General features: G+C 33.0%; 2 protein-coding genes across 2 annotated transcripts; one reads left to right on the top strand and one right to left on the bottom strand.

The window, feature by feature from the left end:
• Positions 1 to 5,147: 5,147 nt before the first annotated feature.
• Positions 5,148 to 8,572, top strand: LOC135803357 (uncharacterized). The gene is made up of 7 exons (XM_065316950.1): positions 5,148 to 5,862; positions 6,108 to 6,389; positions 6,758 to 7,138; positions 7,214 to 7,431; positions 7,505 to 7,622; positions 7,680 to 7,832; positions 8,125 to 8,572. The coding sequence occupies exons 1-7, from the start codon at positions 5,148 to 5,150 to the stop codon at positions 8,259 to 8,261; spliced, it is 2,004 nt and encodes a 667-aa protein (XP_065173022.1). The 3' UTR covers positions 8,262 to 8,572.
• A 630-nt stretch (positions 8,573 to 9,202) lies between these two features.
• Positions 9,203 to 14,468, bottom strand: LOC135803355 (UNC93-like protein; the record flags this gene model as incomplete). Its single annotated transcript, XM_065316949.1, has 5 exons — positions 9,203 to 10,421; positions 10,483 to 10,620; positions 10,682 to 10,811; positions 12,121 to 13,302; positions 14,202 to 14,468. Coding segments are annotated over 5 exons (1,944 nt in total), but the record flags the coding sequence as incomplete, so codon positions are not given.
• Positions 14,469 to 16,083: the final 1,615 nt, after the last annotated feature.

Raw genomic sequence — 16,083 nt, 5'->3', positions numbered from 1 at the left:
CAAATAAAACTTATTTCACAATTATCTGATAATTTAATCAAATATTATTAATAAATTCTTAAAATGTTATCCGAAATTTTGTGTATTTTAACACTTTAATCTTATAAATATTAAGTGCAAACCTTGGTTATGTTGAGTTTAAGTGTTCCTGTGTATGATAGGCAACCAAATGTGCACTGACTATGAATACGCTTGGAATAAATAAATGGATAAGTTTGACCGCGTGTGTGCAGCGTGTCCGGCGTGTAGAGTACTCGTAATTGCAGCATCGCCTGTTGCTCCTCGACCAATCGCCTCATCGTGCGATGATCGATGCGCAGAGTAAGTAAGTAAGTACGAGCAGCAAGAGCAGTGAACAAATAAATCCGACTTGCGGCTGACAAAGGAAGTGATGATTATGTTGAAACGGTTTACGGATGAGTTAAAGAGACAGCGCGTCGTCGAATGTCAAGGCGAGTGCAATTACACGCACCTTTCATACGTATTGTTATGAACTATTTGTTTAAGCCATAAATTAGCAAGGATAAATTTTATTATATGAAAAAGTTCTTAGTTTTGTATGATTAAAATGCGTAAAAATTTTAAAAGTGCATAAAGTTGCATATAGTTTAGTATTTTTTGTAATTTTTTGTTATAAAACCGGAATTATTTATGATAATTACTCATATGGCACATCAAATTATAGATATTTTAATAAAGCATTTATATGTTTTTGTTTCAAGTCGATAGAGTTCTTATTTTAAAAATTATTGTAAAAATGAGTTGAAAATAACGCATTTTTGCGATTTTTTGCAGTTTTTTGATAATAAAAACAAAACTATTATTGATAATTATTCATGTCACATATCAAATTATAGTTATTTTAATAATACATCTACTCCCTTTTGTTTCATGTCTCTAAAGTTATTATTTGAAGAGTTATTGCAAAATTATTAAGAAAATAATGCAATTTTGCGCATTTTTCTAACAATAACAGCTAAACTATTAGAGATTATTAATTAAATCATATATTATATGATAGTACTTTAAATACTACATCAAAATATGTTTATTTCACCCCTTTACAGCAATTTAATCAAAAGTTATTGTAAAAATTATCCGAAAACAACGCAATTTTCATCATTTTTTCACATTTTCTCATCAATAAATGCTAAACTACTAAAAATTATTAATTAAGTATTATATTATATGATAACCCCTTTCATACTACACCAAAATAGGTTAATTTCACCCCGCAAAACTAATTTAATCAAAAGTTATAACAAAAAAACTACTAAAAACACTACTTTTCATGCTTTTCCGCATTTTTTCTCAATAAAAACTAAACCATTTTCACCAATCAAACAAATCTTACATAAAATTACACCTCTTTTAATACCCCACCCACCACTTTTAATTCCACCCCTCTAAACTAATCTAAACTAATAATATCCTTAAAAAAACTTACGTAAAATCCACCTAGATATATATCACCACTCGCCGTGAGCGCCGTCGTCGTTCTGTTTTAATTAAAATGATTAAACGCGTGGCGCGCCGCACGAAACGCATTATCTCGCATGTTAAATAATATCTCCTATATTAATATGCATCATCATTAAAAACCGTTGATGAATTTAAATTTAAGAATTACACCCGACGACCGACGCCGCCGACGAGCGACACACACGCGGAAATACAATGGACAATGCGCGTAAAGTGACCAAGCATGTTTTAATTAATTATGCAAATGAACATTTCCTACCATGTGTAACCAACACAACTCAAAAACTAAAAATAAAAATTTTAAACTTAAAAAACCTACGAAATTTTATTGCCACACTCAGTATATACTATACTCGTGCCAGTCACACTAGGCAACCCACCATACACATTTTACTACACCGTGAATGCCCTACTAACCTATGACACTTACAATTTGTTTAATTTTGTGAATTAAACAATAATACAAAGAATAAAATGCATTACTCACTGTTCAGTAGTAGATTATTGAAGAAATCCTTCGTTTTATGTTTTTATCCAACATATCACACACAATTGATGCTTATTTCTGTCATTGTCATCAATTGTCATCCCGAACATGACAAAATCCTTGTCGAAACTTGTGTCCCCATTAGTATTACCCACTAAAACAAACAAATAAATTATTATCACACCATATTTACCACACAATCATTAAAAAAACCTTAAATTTGAAGTTTTTCACTAAAATCACTTAAAATCTCACATTTTCACAACAAAATCAATGAATATTTACATCTGAATGTTTATAGTTTGATTTTTTTAAAGAGAAACAAGTGTAGTAGACAATATGATCGTAGAATTTGATGTGTTTTTATGCGTCGCAGCGCGTGGTATGCAAATGATGCGAATGATGCAAACTATGCACGCGATCAGCTGTTGTAAGCCGCACCGTTGCAAGCAGCCAATGACACAGCATCAAAACACTACAACTACAACAACAATACTCACACTACATGAAAATACACACTACAAGTTGAAATATTTTAAAGAAAATGCACAATTATCGCTAATGATGTGTATTTTCAGTGTTTTTACTTAAAAATACATCGATTTTTTGATAATTTTGCGTGTTTTTCATGCGTTTTGCGCGTAATTAGTTTATGCACTTATTGTGCCAGTTGATGCGCACTGAGTACTGACCGGAATGCCCGGAGTACGGATTGAAATATACGAATACCGTAAGTTTCGCGTTGAGTTGGAAATTCTTGCGAATTATCACTAAAAACACTCGCTGTGCTCAATAATTTCAGTTTAAATGTTTAAAAATGTATAATAATTTAATGTTTTGTTGAAATTTGACAAGTCAGGCAATAAAATATCGAAATTTAGCGTTTTTTTAGGCTGAAATTAATGGGATAATAAATTGTTAACAGCTGGTTGATAAAATGTGTCAACTGCACGTAAAAAGTTCAAAACAAGAACTAAAACGCTGGTTTTATTGTTTTTGAGTGGCAGAGTATTAAAGTGATCATGAAAGTTAAAATGTTACAATGTTACAAATCGTAATTATCCAATTATTCTGCTCTTATTCCTTGAGGTGCGATTTTTTATGAGTTTTTGATGGAATTAGTGCGAATTTTATCGCGTTATGATAGTTTCTATTGAAATTTAACTTGTAAATTAATATTTTTTTCAAAAAATGAATAAAAATCTTGTTGAGTATGTTTATTTTAATGAATTTATGGATAATTTTTATGAATTTTAATTTAATACGTGGATTATTCTGTTATTTTGAAGAAATTTCTCCAAATTATGCTTCCACATGCATGGTTATTAAGTTAATGGCGATTTTTACGGTATTTTTTGCTGTTTTTTTCGTATTTTACGTTAGATACTTATTGTAATCTTTAACAATTTCGTTATTTTATATTTTTTATAACTTACACGCATGCGATCTAAAAAAATGCGTACGCAAATACGATTTATTAATATTAATATTTATTTTTATAAAAAAGAAGAATAATTACTAAAAATGCCGGAAATTTGTACAAGAGTGTACATAACTTCCCCCACCACTTTTTGCGGGTTGTTTATAAGTTAAAAGGGTTAACGCAAAGTAAACGCAGTATTAATTCATGCAGAAAGCAATGTTTATAGCAATAAACGTTAAAATGTTTGAAAATTATTTTAATATAAGTGAAAATGCGCGTAATTATTATTAATCGCCATCAAGTTTCACTTCTTTCACTTCGGTGTCCGCGTTCGCTCCGCATTCATGTGATTTAAATCTTCTCGCGTTAAAATCCGCCGGCTTTTGTTGTCATTCTGCGTCTGAATTTAATTTCCAGCGATCACAACGTTTAAACGATTAGTAAAACAAACATACCGAGTGTTCAAAATAAAAAAATAATCATTACCACTTTGGTACCACTTTAGTTGGTTTATATTAATTCCCAATGATTAACAATGAAAAATATTTTCATTTTTAGAAATTGACCCGTGAAACATTAAACAAAATTGTCTAGAAATTACTAGTGCACTTTTAGTAAGGATAAAATTGATTATCACTTAAATTTCAACAATTTTTCAATTATTTCAATAAAAATTTCATTAAATTTTATGTAATTTTTACCAAAATCGTGATTTTACGGTTAAAATCAACTTTTTCTCTAGCATTTTTCGGCTTAAAATGAATTAGTATTGTCACATAAGCCTATTAAATTCATATAGCCACGTGCGACAATACTATTAATACCAGAATAAGCATTAGTATTGTCACATATGCCTATTGAAATCATACGACCACAAGCGACAATACTAATCATATACAACCAATAAAACCCAACAAAACACTTAAATTCTTATTTTTACCCTCATTTCTACCCTGTATAATCCTGAAACACCTTGTATCCACCCAACGATAAATACCGTTTATCAAAATTATGCGCATGGCAAAACAACAACAAATATTTCATTCATTCCTGCATTCTTTTCATCTTTATTCATCAGTCTACCCTGTATATACACCGAAAACCAGTCATAACCTAACCAACCAACAATTCTCATCCAAACAATACTATCCACAGCGTATAATCATCATCATTCATACCATAGACTATGAATATAAAGATGAACAAGTTTGTGTGCGTTTGTGTCTGGTAGAAATGTCAAGAGCGCGTTAACTGGATCATGACATGTTGGATGCGCGACGCGCGCACGTTATCAATTTCATATGCGACCAACCGCACTAACAACACATACAGGTAGAAGGAAGGAAGAAGACGCGAAATGCAAAAATAGAAAAAAATAAAACAAGAGAAAACGTTTAGCGCACCAAGGAAGCAATAGAAATACAAAACACAAACGAAAAAAAACGCAAGCCATAGACACAGACATGCAATGCGCGGGTAGTGCGGCAGAAAACAATCACGCTCTGTTTCTGTCATTAGACATTAACCGTCGTTTATATCCCCTTCTTGGTGACAGTAAACAATAGCAGCCGAGGAGCGAATTTAGTGGTGAATGTCGCAAGAAACGAATCAGTTTTGTGATAACTTTCAATCGACCAACAACAAAAAAACTAAAAAAATAAAATTTGCTCAAAATAAAAAATTAAAAATTTAAAAATGGCGTCAATTATTATTATTAAACATAGTGTACTAACATTAATATTAATAATGTGTGCAATGGCGACTGGTACGAAACAAGTCATCGACATCTTCACAAACTATCCAAACACGCAGGAAGTCTTGAAGGATTACAATAGACTATTAGAAAGTCGACATTTGGATGTAAATCCACCAGACTCGTCGGAATTTCTAACCAAAACACTCAAAATGAACACCCAACCGGAAGTAGGAAATATACCAAGGACTATCACGGCCAAAGCAAGCACACAAATTAATTTCGACACCAGAAAACAAGAAAAACACAAAGAAAAAGAAAAAAGAGATGATTATTACGGTTACCAGAGCGGCCATTTTGATAGCGCTGACGATAACTACTGGAACCACTTCCACGACTATACTAATCACGAAAACACCGAAAATATTAACTCCGATGATGTGCTAGAGTCAGAATATGGAACTTTTGAATCAACACATCAAAATACAGAAAATTATCAAAATAATTTCGATTTACAAGCGCAGGCATCGATAAATCACGTGTCTAACCCCACAAATCTACTAGATCTTAACAATTTTATGGAAATTGTATCACATAGACCCTCATTTTATACAGGGTCTTCCCTAAGTCCACACAGTGGTAACAGAAGAAATAAAACAATAATCCTACCGCCTGATTACGTTGATTTCACCATCGATGAAGATAAACACGATGACCTTGAGAGTGATTTCGGTGAAATTGTCTCCACGACCATAGATAAACATAAAAAACGCAAAGGTAACGTCAAAAGAATCCCAAAACCTTCCAAACCAACACAAAATAATAAAATAAATAAACATCATGTGGGTAAACTATCAGCTGAGATTAATCGTACCGGAGATAAATTAAAAGTGACCAATTTAATTCGTAAATATTTGATTAAAATGCGAAATAATACGCGGAATGCGAATAATAGAAGAAACAGGAAACAGAATGGTAATAATGTGAATGATAGGACCTTTAATTGGTTGGGAGGTGATGAGAAAAGACGGAATTACAAACCTCGGTGAAGCTGCATGAGGGATCTGAGAAGTTCCTCTTGGGGCATGATTACGGGCCGTTGGAGACTATAAAGAACAAAACAAAACACATCGCTAATAAGTTTCTGAGCTTGTTTACCGTGATACAATTCGCGAATTTCAAGTGTCAGGCGAATTCGGCGGTGAGTCAATATGAGGGCACTTGTTATTTGGCTTCGGAGTGCGCGGAGAGGAATGGAGTCGCTATGGGGATGTGTGCGGAGGGACATGGCGTCTGTTGTGTTTGTAAGTAATTACATAACCTGTTTTTTGCTTCTATTTTTTTTCATGAAAACATGAAATATGCACTTTAGTCATGGTCGTGACTAAAGTATTTTAGCCACGGGGTGGAGTTTGCGCCTGCGTATATACCTACGGAGTATTGGGTAGCTAAACATGAAAAGTGCACTTTAGTCACGGTCGTGACTAAAATACTTTAGTCACAGAATTGAGTTTAGAATACAAAATTGAAACACAAAATTGAAAACTCAACGTGGAAATAAAGTGAAAGTAGAAAAACAACGCTAGACGTTATTAAAGTGTCACTTAGCGCACTTGTTATCTAATATTCTTAACTTTTTACTATTTTTTTAATTTTTTAAATGTATTTTCAGTCCGTGGAACTTGTGGAGGCGTAGGATCAAACAATTGCACCTATTTCGAGTCCCCAGGATACCCGAATTATTTCCCGCAAGATGGCGGCGTGGTTGTCCCCACGTCAACCACATCCAACCCTTTAACTCCAGATCCACGTTTCCCTAGCCTACAATTCTTAACTGTTGAGAGTCGCCAATCCGAAACAGCAAATGCATTATCCTGTATTTTCCGTGTTTATAAATCATCAGATAACGTGAGACAAATGCGCATCGATTTTATTGACTTGGAATTATCCGGACCGACGAATGGTGTTTGCGTGAATGAGTCACTGATTATCAGTGGCAGTGGATTAACCAGTGGCGTGCCTCCTATATGTGGATACAACACAGGCCAACATGGTATTACAACATAACCTATTTTCTACGCTTTTAACCTTAATTTAACCTTAAAATATTTAAAATTTTTGTTTTTAGTGCTTGTGGATGTTAGTAATCTATCCGGACCTCTACAACTCGCTGTGCTGGCTAATGTAGTAAACCGCAAGCGTTATAAAATAAGAATATGTCAATATACAGACGGATGTAGCGGTTTGATGAATTGTCTACAGTCATATTCGGGCGTGACTGGCACAATTCAAAGTTTTAATTATGATCAAGCAGCGACATTGAGTAGAAGCATGCCTGGGTATTTTGTAAGTATTTTTATTATGCCATGAAATTTTTTGTCACACTCGGTATATTTTTTCATTTTTCATATTGTTCTAGAACAATCTGAACTATGCAATTTGCATACGACGCCAGCCTGGATACTGTTCGATTACATACACGAATATAGGCCCCAATGGAGTTGTATACCCTTTTCAGCTTCGTAATTTCGATGATGGTAGTTATGATTATGTGTAATTTGAGAATGAAAATTTACTTTACCTATTTTTTCAAGATGGCAGCCTGACGGTGCCGGCCGGCCAAGCCGGTGCTGGCGTGATTAACTGCCCGGATGATTACATCGTCGTGAATGGTATACGGCTCTGCGGTGATCGTCTCAACGATGGTTCTCTCATTGATGACTTCTCTGCCAACGCTCCAGTCACTGGTGATTACTTTTTTCATTGTTTAATCACTGATTATTAAATACGCGTCTGACTGTTACAACGGTTTGAATTCAAATGAACGCGCAGGGAACGCGTGAAATTCAAGATGGTTGCGCTTGTTGATTCCGTTGCCATGGGCAACGCGCGGTTGCTATGGGTGATTTTTATTCGTGTATCATCGGAAATTTTCGTTACACCCGCGAAATTTAAATTTATGTCAAATGTTTAATTTGTAAAACTGTAATTTATTCACTTACTATTGATTATTTTGTTGTTTATTTGTTTATTTTGTAGATACAAGCGGTGGTCCGATCATAATCCCGGTGAGAACGAACGCAGCGAGTACCGGTCGTGGATTCAAGCTGTTCTACACACAAAATCCTTGCTCGACGAGCGGAGGATCAGCCGGCACACCAGATCCACGTATTTAAACAGTTTTCACTATAAATCACAATGCAATTCGGCTTGGAACACAGTAAAAACTTGAAAAAACAACGGAACGAAATGTACACTCAACGGTTAGGGCAACGGTTAGTGTACAGTAGCAGGCAAAACAGTTTGCATGCTGCCAACCTCAGGAAACCAAAAAATTCAAACAGAAAAACAAATATTTATTGTTATTTATGTTAAAATACGTTTTATTTATGTGTTATATATTTATAAATTGCTTACATTTAATTTTGTTTTGTTTCAATGTGTAGAAATGCCATTAAAATGATAAAAATAAATTTAATTATTAAAACCTAACTATAGGCAACCATATATACACCTTTAAAAGAGAAAATTATGATTTATTTAATTATTGACTTAAAATCATTGAATTTAACGTTTAAATCATTAAATTTTAAAGAAATAACAATAAATTAATATTATTTAATCATTATAACGCATGTTTATGTAAATTTTAGCTCTGGAATGACGCAAAAAGCTTAAAATGTTATCAATTTAAACAAATATTGACTTTTTTACAAATTTACATATAAAATCGTTGTTTTAAATGTTTTAAAACATTTTAAAAGTGTTTTGAGTACCAAAAGAGTTACTTAATACACCATGAAGCTTATATTATTATTTGCAGTACTATTTATCGGAGTTTTATTGATTTCCGGTGAGTAAATTAAAATTTTCATCATTTTGTTGCTAATTTTATTAATTACAGACGTATCAGCTGGAAGATATAATGTCCCGCAGAAGGAAAACATTGTCAAACTCATGGATGCCATATTCCGTAAGTTTCACTGCTTAATTCCAACAATTTCCTTAAAAATTTCAACGTTTTTTGTTGTTTTAGCGAAATTTTTGCATCCAAGAGCCCCAAGAATAAAACACAAGTAATCCAAGGTCAAAACCGATTGAAATCAAACACTTCCGCTTGTTTATTGTTAATGAAACATGTCTTTATTGATTTATCTGTTAATATTCTCTTAGTCGATTAAAAATACTTCATTTTTACACAATTACCACGCCTGAATACACGAAATCACAGTTTTTTCTTCTTGAAACGCGTGTAGATCAATATTTACACAAAGCACGCGTTTTTCAGCGTCTGCAGCTTGTGTAAACAGATGAGACACGTTGTAAATGTACGTATGATACAATAAATCACAATAAAAACATTGAAAATCTCTAAAACATTCGCTAAGTTACGTTTTATCTCACTCATGTGGTATATATTCACAAATTTCGCTTAAAAGTACGTTTGTAACATGGTTAGCAAAGCATTTCGTATGTGTTTAGCTGTTTGGGCTTAGTTTATAATGTTTTACAACGTTTTACAAAGTTTTTAGGTTTTAGTTTGTATGTTAAGTGAAGTTTAACGGTCTGAAACATGTTTTTTGTTAGTTTTTTATGAATTACTCGAAAAGTAAACAAGATAGAACAATTTTCTTTTCAGATATTGATTTGTTATTAAATTATGAAGATATTTATGAAAAAATAAAGTTGAAAACTTGTTTTGTTTAAAAGTTATAAACAAAAAACTAAAATTTTCATAGTTTAACTTTGTTTTGTTGATAAATTATTAAATAAAAACATTTATCGTGATTTGTTAATACAATTAGTTGTAAAATTTAATTGTTAATCAATACCTGAAAAGATCATGTCTCTATCTCTTATAGTTTTCGAGTAATCATCAAAAAACTTCATCAAAACACAATTTCTGGTTTGGCACAAGATATGTCAATACGTGCAACTGGTTGCATACGTTAAAATGTCGAAACGTCAAAACATGATTGTCCAATATGCATACAGGGCGTGCACATAACATTTAACATCGTTTTAAGTGATTGTAGTCATCAGAATGACATTCGGCATGCAGTCGAGTCGCACCAGAGGGCAGATCGGTCACCACACTTTGAATCTGGGTCATAAGCGGCTGGCGCCACGCACACGCCGCATATTCTCCAGCTTACGCTCCAAAATGGCGGACGGGATCACTGCGCATAGCAATAACGCCGCCATTAGGTAGAGTTTCAACCAGGTGCAGACGTATCCATGGAATGCGAACGCCATTGCGATGCCCAGGAAGCGAAATGTGATGCAATGCGCAAATGGCGCTTCCCAGTTGTCCGTGTAGATGCTTGTCAACAATGCTAACATAACCACAATTATTTACTATTATTTTGAGTATTTTGGGTGTGTTTTGGGACTTACTGAAGTTCATCATCTCCCAAACGGCGTTGCAGACGCCCCATGCGGCGCTGATGACGTAAAACAGGGCGGGGTCATCGCCCAATGGCTTCCAGAGGAGTTGGACCATGAGAAGACATGCGTGGAAGGCGAAACCAACAACTAGGGTTTAAGTTAGGTTAGAATATTGATGAATATTTAGTGATTTTTGTTTTTTACTTACAAATTACGTAATAGCGCCGTATCGTCCGTAAGAGCATACTTAGGGTGCAGGCAGCTATGGATTGAAGGAGACCCATTGATAGGAAGACCAAATTTAGACGGTGGAGGCCCAGGGTGCAGACGACGTAAAACTGGAAGCATAAATTTATCATAAAACAGGTTTTAGGGAGTTAAAATTAAATTTTTTTTTGTTGCAACTTTGATATCAAATATCTCTTAAAGTATAAGGGCTAGAAAGATGAAATTTTGGTATAGTATATTTTGATTATTTGTCTTTTAAATTATTTTTACAAAATTTAAAAATTTAAATTTTAAGTATAGTTTTTAAAGGTTTTAAAAATTTAAGTCAAATTGTACCTAAAAATATTGATATCAACTTTGAAAGAGTATAACTCTGAACACCCTATATATATTTACATGAAATTTTGGTTATAAATAGTTCAACTAATCCTTTATCAGATACCATTAAAATATTTTAAAAATTTTGATTATAACTAACCTCCTTTAAAATTTGAAAATTTTTAGTTCAATTTTTAAAAATTCTCATAGCAAAACTAAACTTTAAAGTCCTGTAACTCCCTTATCCTTTTTTCAAACACCTTCAAATTTTCACAAAATAAACCTTAGTTAATCGTCTACAAAACCCACTTTTTAAAATTTTAAATTCCTTCATTTTTCATGCCCATATTCTAAATTTAAAATATATCACACCATTGACTTAAAATAATTAATGGTAACTTTGAAAGCTTATAACTCGGAACACCCTGTATATATTTACACAAAATTTTGGTTATATATAGTTTAACTAATACTTTATCACATACCATCAAAATATTTTAAAAATTTTGGTTATAAATAACCTCCTTTGAGTTTTGAAAATTTTATGTTCAATTTTTAAAAAATTTCATAGCAAAACTAAACTTTAAAGCCCTGTAACTCCGTTATCCTTTTCCGAATAACCTTCAAATTTTCACAAAATATACCTCATTTAACCCTCTACAGAACCCACTTTTAAAAATTTTAAATTCCATCATTTTTCATGCCCATATCCTAAATTTAAAATATATCACACCATTGACTTAAAATAATTAATGGTAACTTTGAAAGCTTATAACTCGGAACACCCTGTATATATTTACACAAAATTTTGGTTATAAATAGTGTAACTAATCCTTTATCACATACCATCAAAATATTTCAAAAATTTTATTATAAATAACCTCCTTTGAAATTTGAAAATTTTATGTTCAATTTTTAAAAATTCTCATAGCAAAACTCAACATTAAAGTCCTGTATCTCCCTAATCCTTTTTTCAAATACTCTCAAATTTTCACAAAATAAACCTCATTTAATCCTCTACAAAACACACTTTTTAAAAATTTAAATTCCTTCATTTTTCAAGCCCATATCCTAAATTTAAAAAAATATCACACCACTGACCTTGGAAAAATCCGTATACATAAACGCTTGTTCCACACCAATAAAAAACGCCAGCAGCGCCGAAATCCTCAACACCGGATCCTTAAACCCCTGCCCAATGGCCCTCATCGCCGCCATGGTCTCATTCCCCTCCTGGTACATATACAGCTTGATCTTATTCAAAAACAACGCCATACTCATCGCAATCACGGCCATTGTGGCATTCACAGCCAACAACAGCATCATCGTAACATCCGGCAGCACACTCCTTCCACTCCTAATCACACCACTTTCCGGCGGACATGTTTGCGCACCACAAATCCGATCACCAAACTCATCCTGCACGAATAACTCATCGAGGAACTGACTGTACGTGTACGAATAATTCGAGGTTACATTGGGACTCGCCGGCGCATACACACTGAAAGGTGTATAGTTGGTTGCCGACGTTAAACTCACACTCGACGTGGACGTAACAACCAACCAGTCGAATTTCAAATTCAGCGTGAGATTTATAACTATAGCAGTTAAAAGTGATCCAAAAATCAATCCAACATCTTGCGCAGCTTGAAAACTCCTGGCAACCCGTCGTACAATACAAGTCCTGCGTCCAGCCTTAACATCTTCATCCTCTTCACCAAAAATGTAGTTTAACTTCGTGCTCAAGGTCATTAGGAATGTCACACGTGCAACGCAAAGTGGTCCAAGGCATACTCCCATCACAACATAACCTAACATCAGTAAACTCAAAACCGGGTAGAGATGTATGACGTAGAAACAGAAGAAACAAAAGTATCCAATGACGAATATCCAATTCGTGCCGAGTTTCTGAATGATCACCGGGCCGAGGATTGCGCCAATCGCAGCGAAGATGTGCATGAGTGCCAGGAGTAGGGAGCCGATGTTGATTGGTAGATGGGAGGAGCCTATGGGTTTGATCCATGTGGTTACAGCGCCTTGTAAAGCGAGAAATGGTAGGAATGAGGCGGTGATGAGGATGTGTGTTGTGCAGAATAGGATTAGGTTACGGATGAGTACGGGGCGGGAGAAGGCGGGGCCTGTGCGGCTGGAGGTGTGGCGCACGACGGCGATGAGGCGGCGCACGCTGTTGGCGCCGATTGAGGAGTTCATTGAGTCGCGACGCCGGGTGGAGTTGTAGTTGCGGGCTGAGCGGGAGGAGATCGGTGAGTATGTTGCCATGTGCTGGAAATTTTTTGAGATTATTAGTGTTTTGGAATCATCCTGTATATTGTTTTTGAGGTTTTATGTGAGTGTGAAGTTTGATTGGTTGTAACTCAGAGGTTTTTAAGAGGTATTTGATTGAATTTTTTAGTAAAGTGAAGTTTGCTTAATGGTTTATTAATTTGTTTTTTGAATTTTTTGAAAATTTATTTGGAAGTATTTTTTATGAATTTTTGAAAAATAAAATGAATTTTTATGGATGTTGAACTTTGAAGTGTCATAATTTTTAAGTCCCTGTATATAATTCATTGAAATTTGGTAGATATGATTATTGACTAATCTTTTATAAGATACCATTAAAATATTTAGGAATTATAACCTCAAAATTAAATTTTCTAATGATTTTTCAATAAATTTGCATGAAAAACACCAAAACATAAATTTAAACGCGTGTAACTTAATACTCCCTATATATATCTCCATAAAATTTTTACAAAAATAAAGCTTATTTAATTGTCTATCAAATTAGCTTTTAAAATATCAAAATAAGATAAAGCAAATATTTTTTATGAATTTTTGAAATAAAAAAATTTGATATTTTTATCTAGTTCAAACTTTAAATTGTCATAACTTTTAACTCCCTGTATATAAAACAATGAAATTTGGTATATATACATTTCAACTAATACTTTATCAAATACAATTAAAAAATTAAAAAAATTTAACCTCAAAATCACGTTTTTCATCAATTTTTCATAAAAAAACTCTTAAAAACCACAATAAAAAACTTTAAACACCTATAATTTACTACTCCCTGTATATACAACCTTCAAATTTTCACAATGCATACCTCAACTAACCCCTACACATCCCCATTTTAAAACTTTCAAAATTCCCTCTCATTTATCCCATTTTCTTACCTCCAAAACAAGATCATCATAATTCCCACCCTGTCCTTGACCTTGAGCGTGTCCATGATGATTCCGGCGGCCATCTTGCGTGCTCCTCTTAGTTTTACAATGCGTCGAATGCCTGTGCAGTATTTTATTCCGTTCCTCCTGACTCAGTATCGAATGGCCCACACTGTGCTGATAAGGATTGCTGATGGCCGGTCCGATCTTCGGATGCGCACTCTGGACCAAGTGCTCCTTGCCGAGTTCATGTAGATTGGGTAGACTACCCATAATTAGTCATCGACTTCCTTGTTGTGTCAAATTAACACGTTTTTTTCACATCTGGAACAAATTATGCGCAATTATCGTGTGAAACCACAATCGTCTGCTTGAATGGATTTGTTTGGTTGTTATTTTGTTATTGTGAATGGGAGAGACATGCAAAAAGTGCACTAATTGATTTGTTTGCTCTTGGAATAAATAATTTGTGTTGGAAACTATAGATTTTAACCTTTAAATTTGTTTTTTTTATTGATTTTTTTTAAATAATGATGAAAAAATATCAAAAAATCAACTTTAAACTTAAATAACTTTTTACCCTCTGTATATATTTTTGTCAATTTTTACTAAAATAAAGCTTAATTAATGCTCTATCTACTTGGTGTCTAAAATATTTAAAAATAATTAGCTAAATATTTTTTGTGAATTTTTGAAATAAAAAATTGATATTTTTAGTTATTTTTAACTTTTTTACTTTAAATCGTCATAATTTTTATCTCCCTGTATATATTATATTGAAATTTGGTAAATATACATATCAACTAATCTTTTATCAGATAGCATTAAAAAATCCAAAAATTCTAACCTTTCAATTAAGTTTTTCCTTGATTTTTCACAAAAAACGCACAAATTACAAAAACAAAAATCCAATAACATCTTTAAACTCTTGTAATTTTCTACTCCCTGTGTATATAACCATCAAATTTTTACCAAAACAAAGCTAATTTAATACTCTATCAAATTTACCTCTAAAATATACAAAAATTATACAGTAACTATTTTATTTTAATTTTTAAAATAAAAATTATTATTTTTACCATTTTAAACTTTAAATCATCATAACTTTTAACTCCCTGTATATTAAACAATGAAATTTGGTAGATATACATATCAACCAATATTTTATCAGATACAATTAAAAAATCAACTAATTTCCACCATTTTCATTTCTTTTTTTACAACTAAAACAATAAAATCAATAAAATTATTTTATTAAAAAAAACATACAAAAAATGCACTAATTGATTTGTTTGCTCTTAAAATAAACTATTTGCAATGAAATATTATTGTCTGGCGTTGAGGAATTCCCAGCATTCGCCGAATATACCAACACAATATACTTTAACCTCAAAATCACTTCCAAGAGGCGAAAAATTTACATTTTCGGTTGTAAGCGAGAGTTTATTGAATCATGCAAGGTCAGGAGGTGTAACTCTCACGAAATTGTGCATGAACTCTAGAGTTTTAACCTTAAAGTTCACTTATTGTACAATTCGAGCCATTCAAGGTTTACACTATCCGTACAAGAACTTGTTTCTGGTTTCGAATTTTGTTTTTGTGGGTATTTTCAATGAAGCAATGATTGAAAGGCGATAAAAGTCATCTTGTTTTTAATGTGTTCTAAGAATACGCCGGTGGATTTATTACAATTGCGTCATTTAACAATGCAAATGGTTGAAATTATGAATAAACTTTCATTTTGTATGCGGTTTTGTGCTTTCAATGTCAATGTCAATGTCAGTGATAAAAGTATGGAATAGAATAAGTAAGATGGAGTTTGAATGTGAATAACATAATACTCCCTGTATATAAATGGATGATTTTTTTGCAAAAGGTAGTTTAATTAATT

Source organism: Atheta coriaria, unplaced genomic scaffold (assembly GCF_025399875.1).
Source record: "Atheta coriaria isolate IRGN ID8LTWV9N9 unplaced genomic scaffold, Caltech_Dcor_3.1 hic_scaffold_2_pilon, whole genome shotgun sequence".
Lineage (NCBI taxonomy): Eukaryota > Metazoa > Arthropoda > Insecta > Coleoptera > Staphylinidae > Dalotia > Dalotia coriaria.
This window is presented reverse-complemented; position numbering and strand designations above follow the sequence as displayed.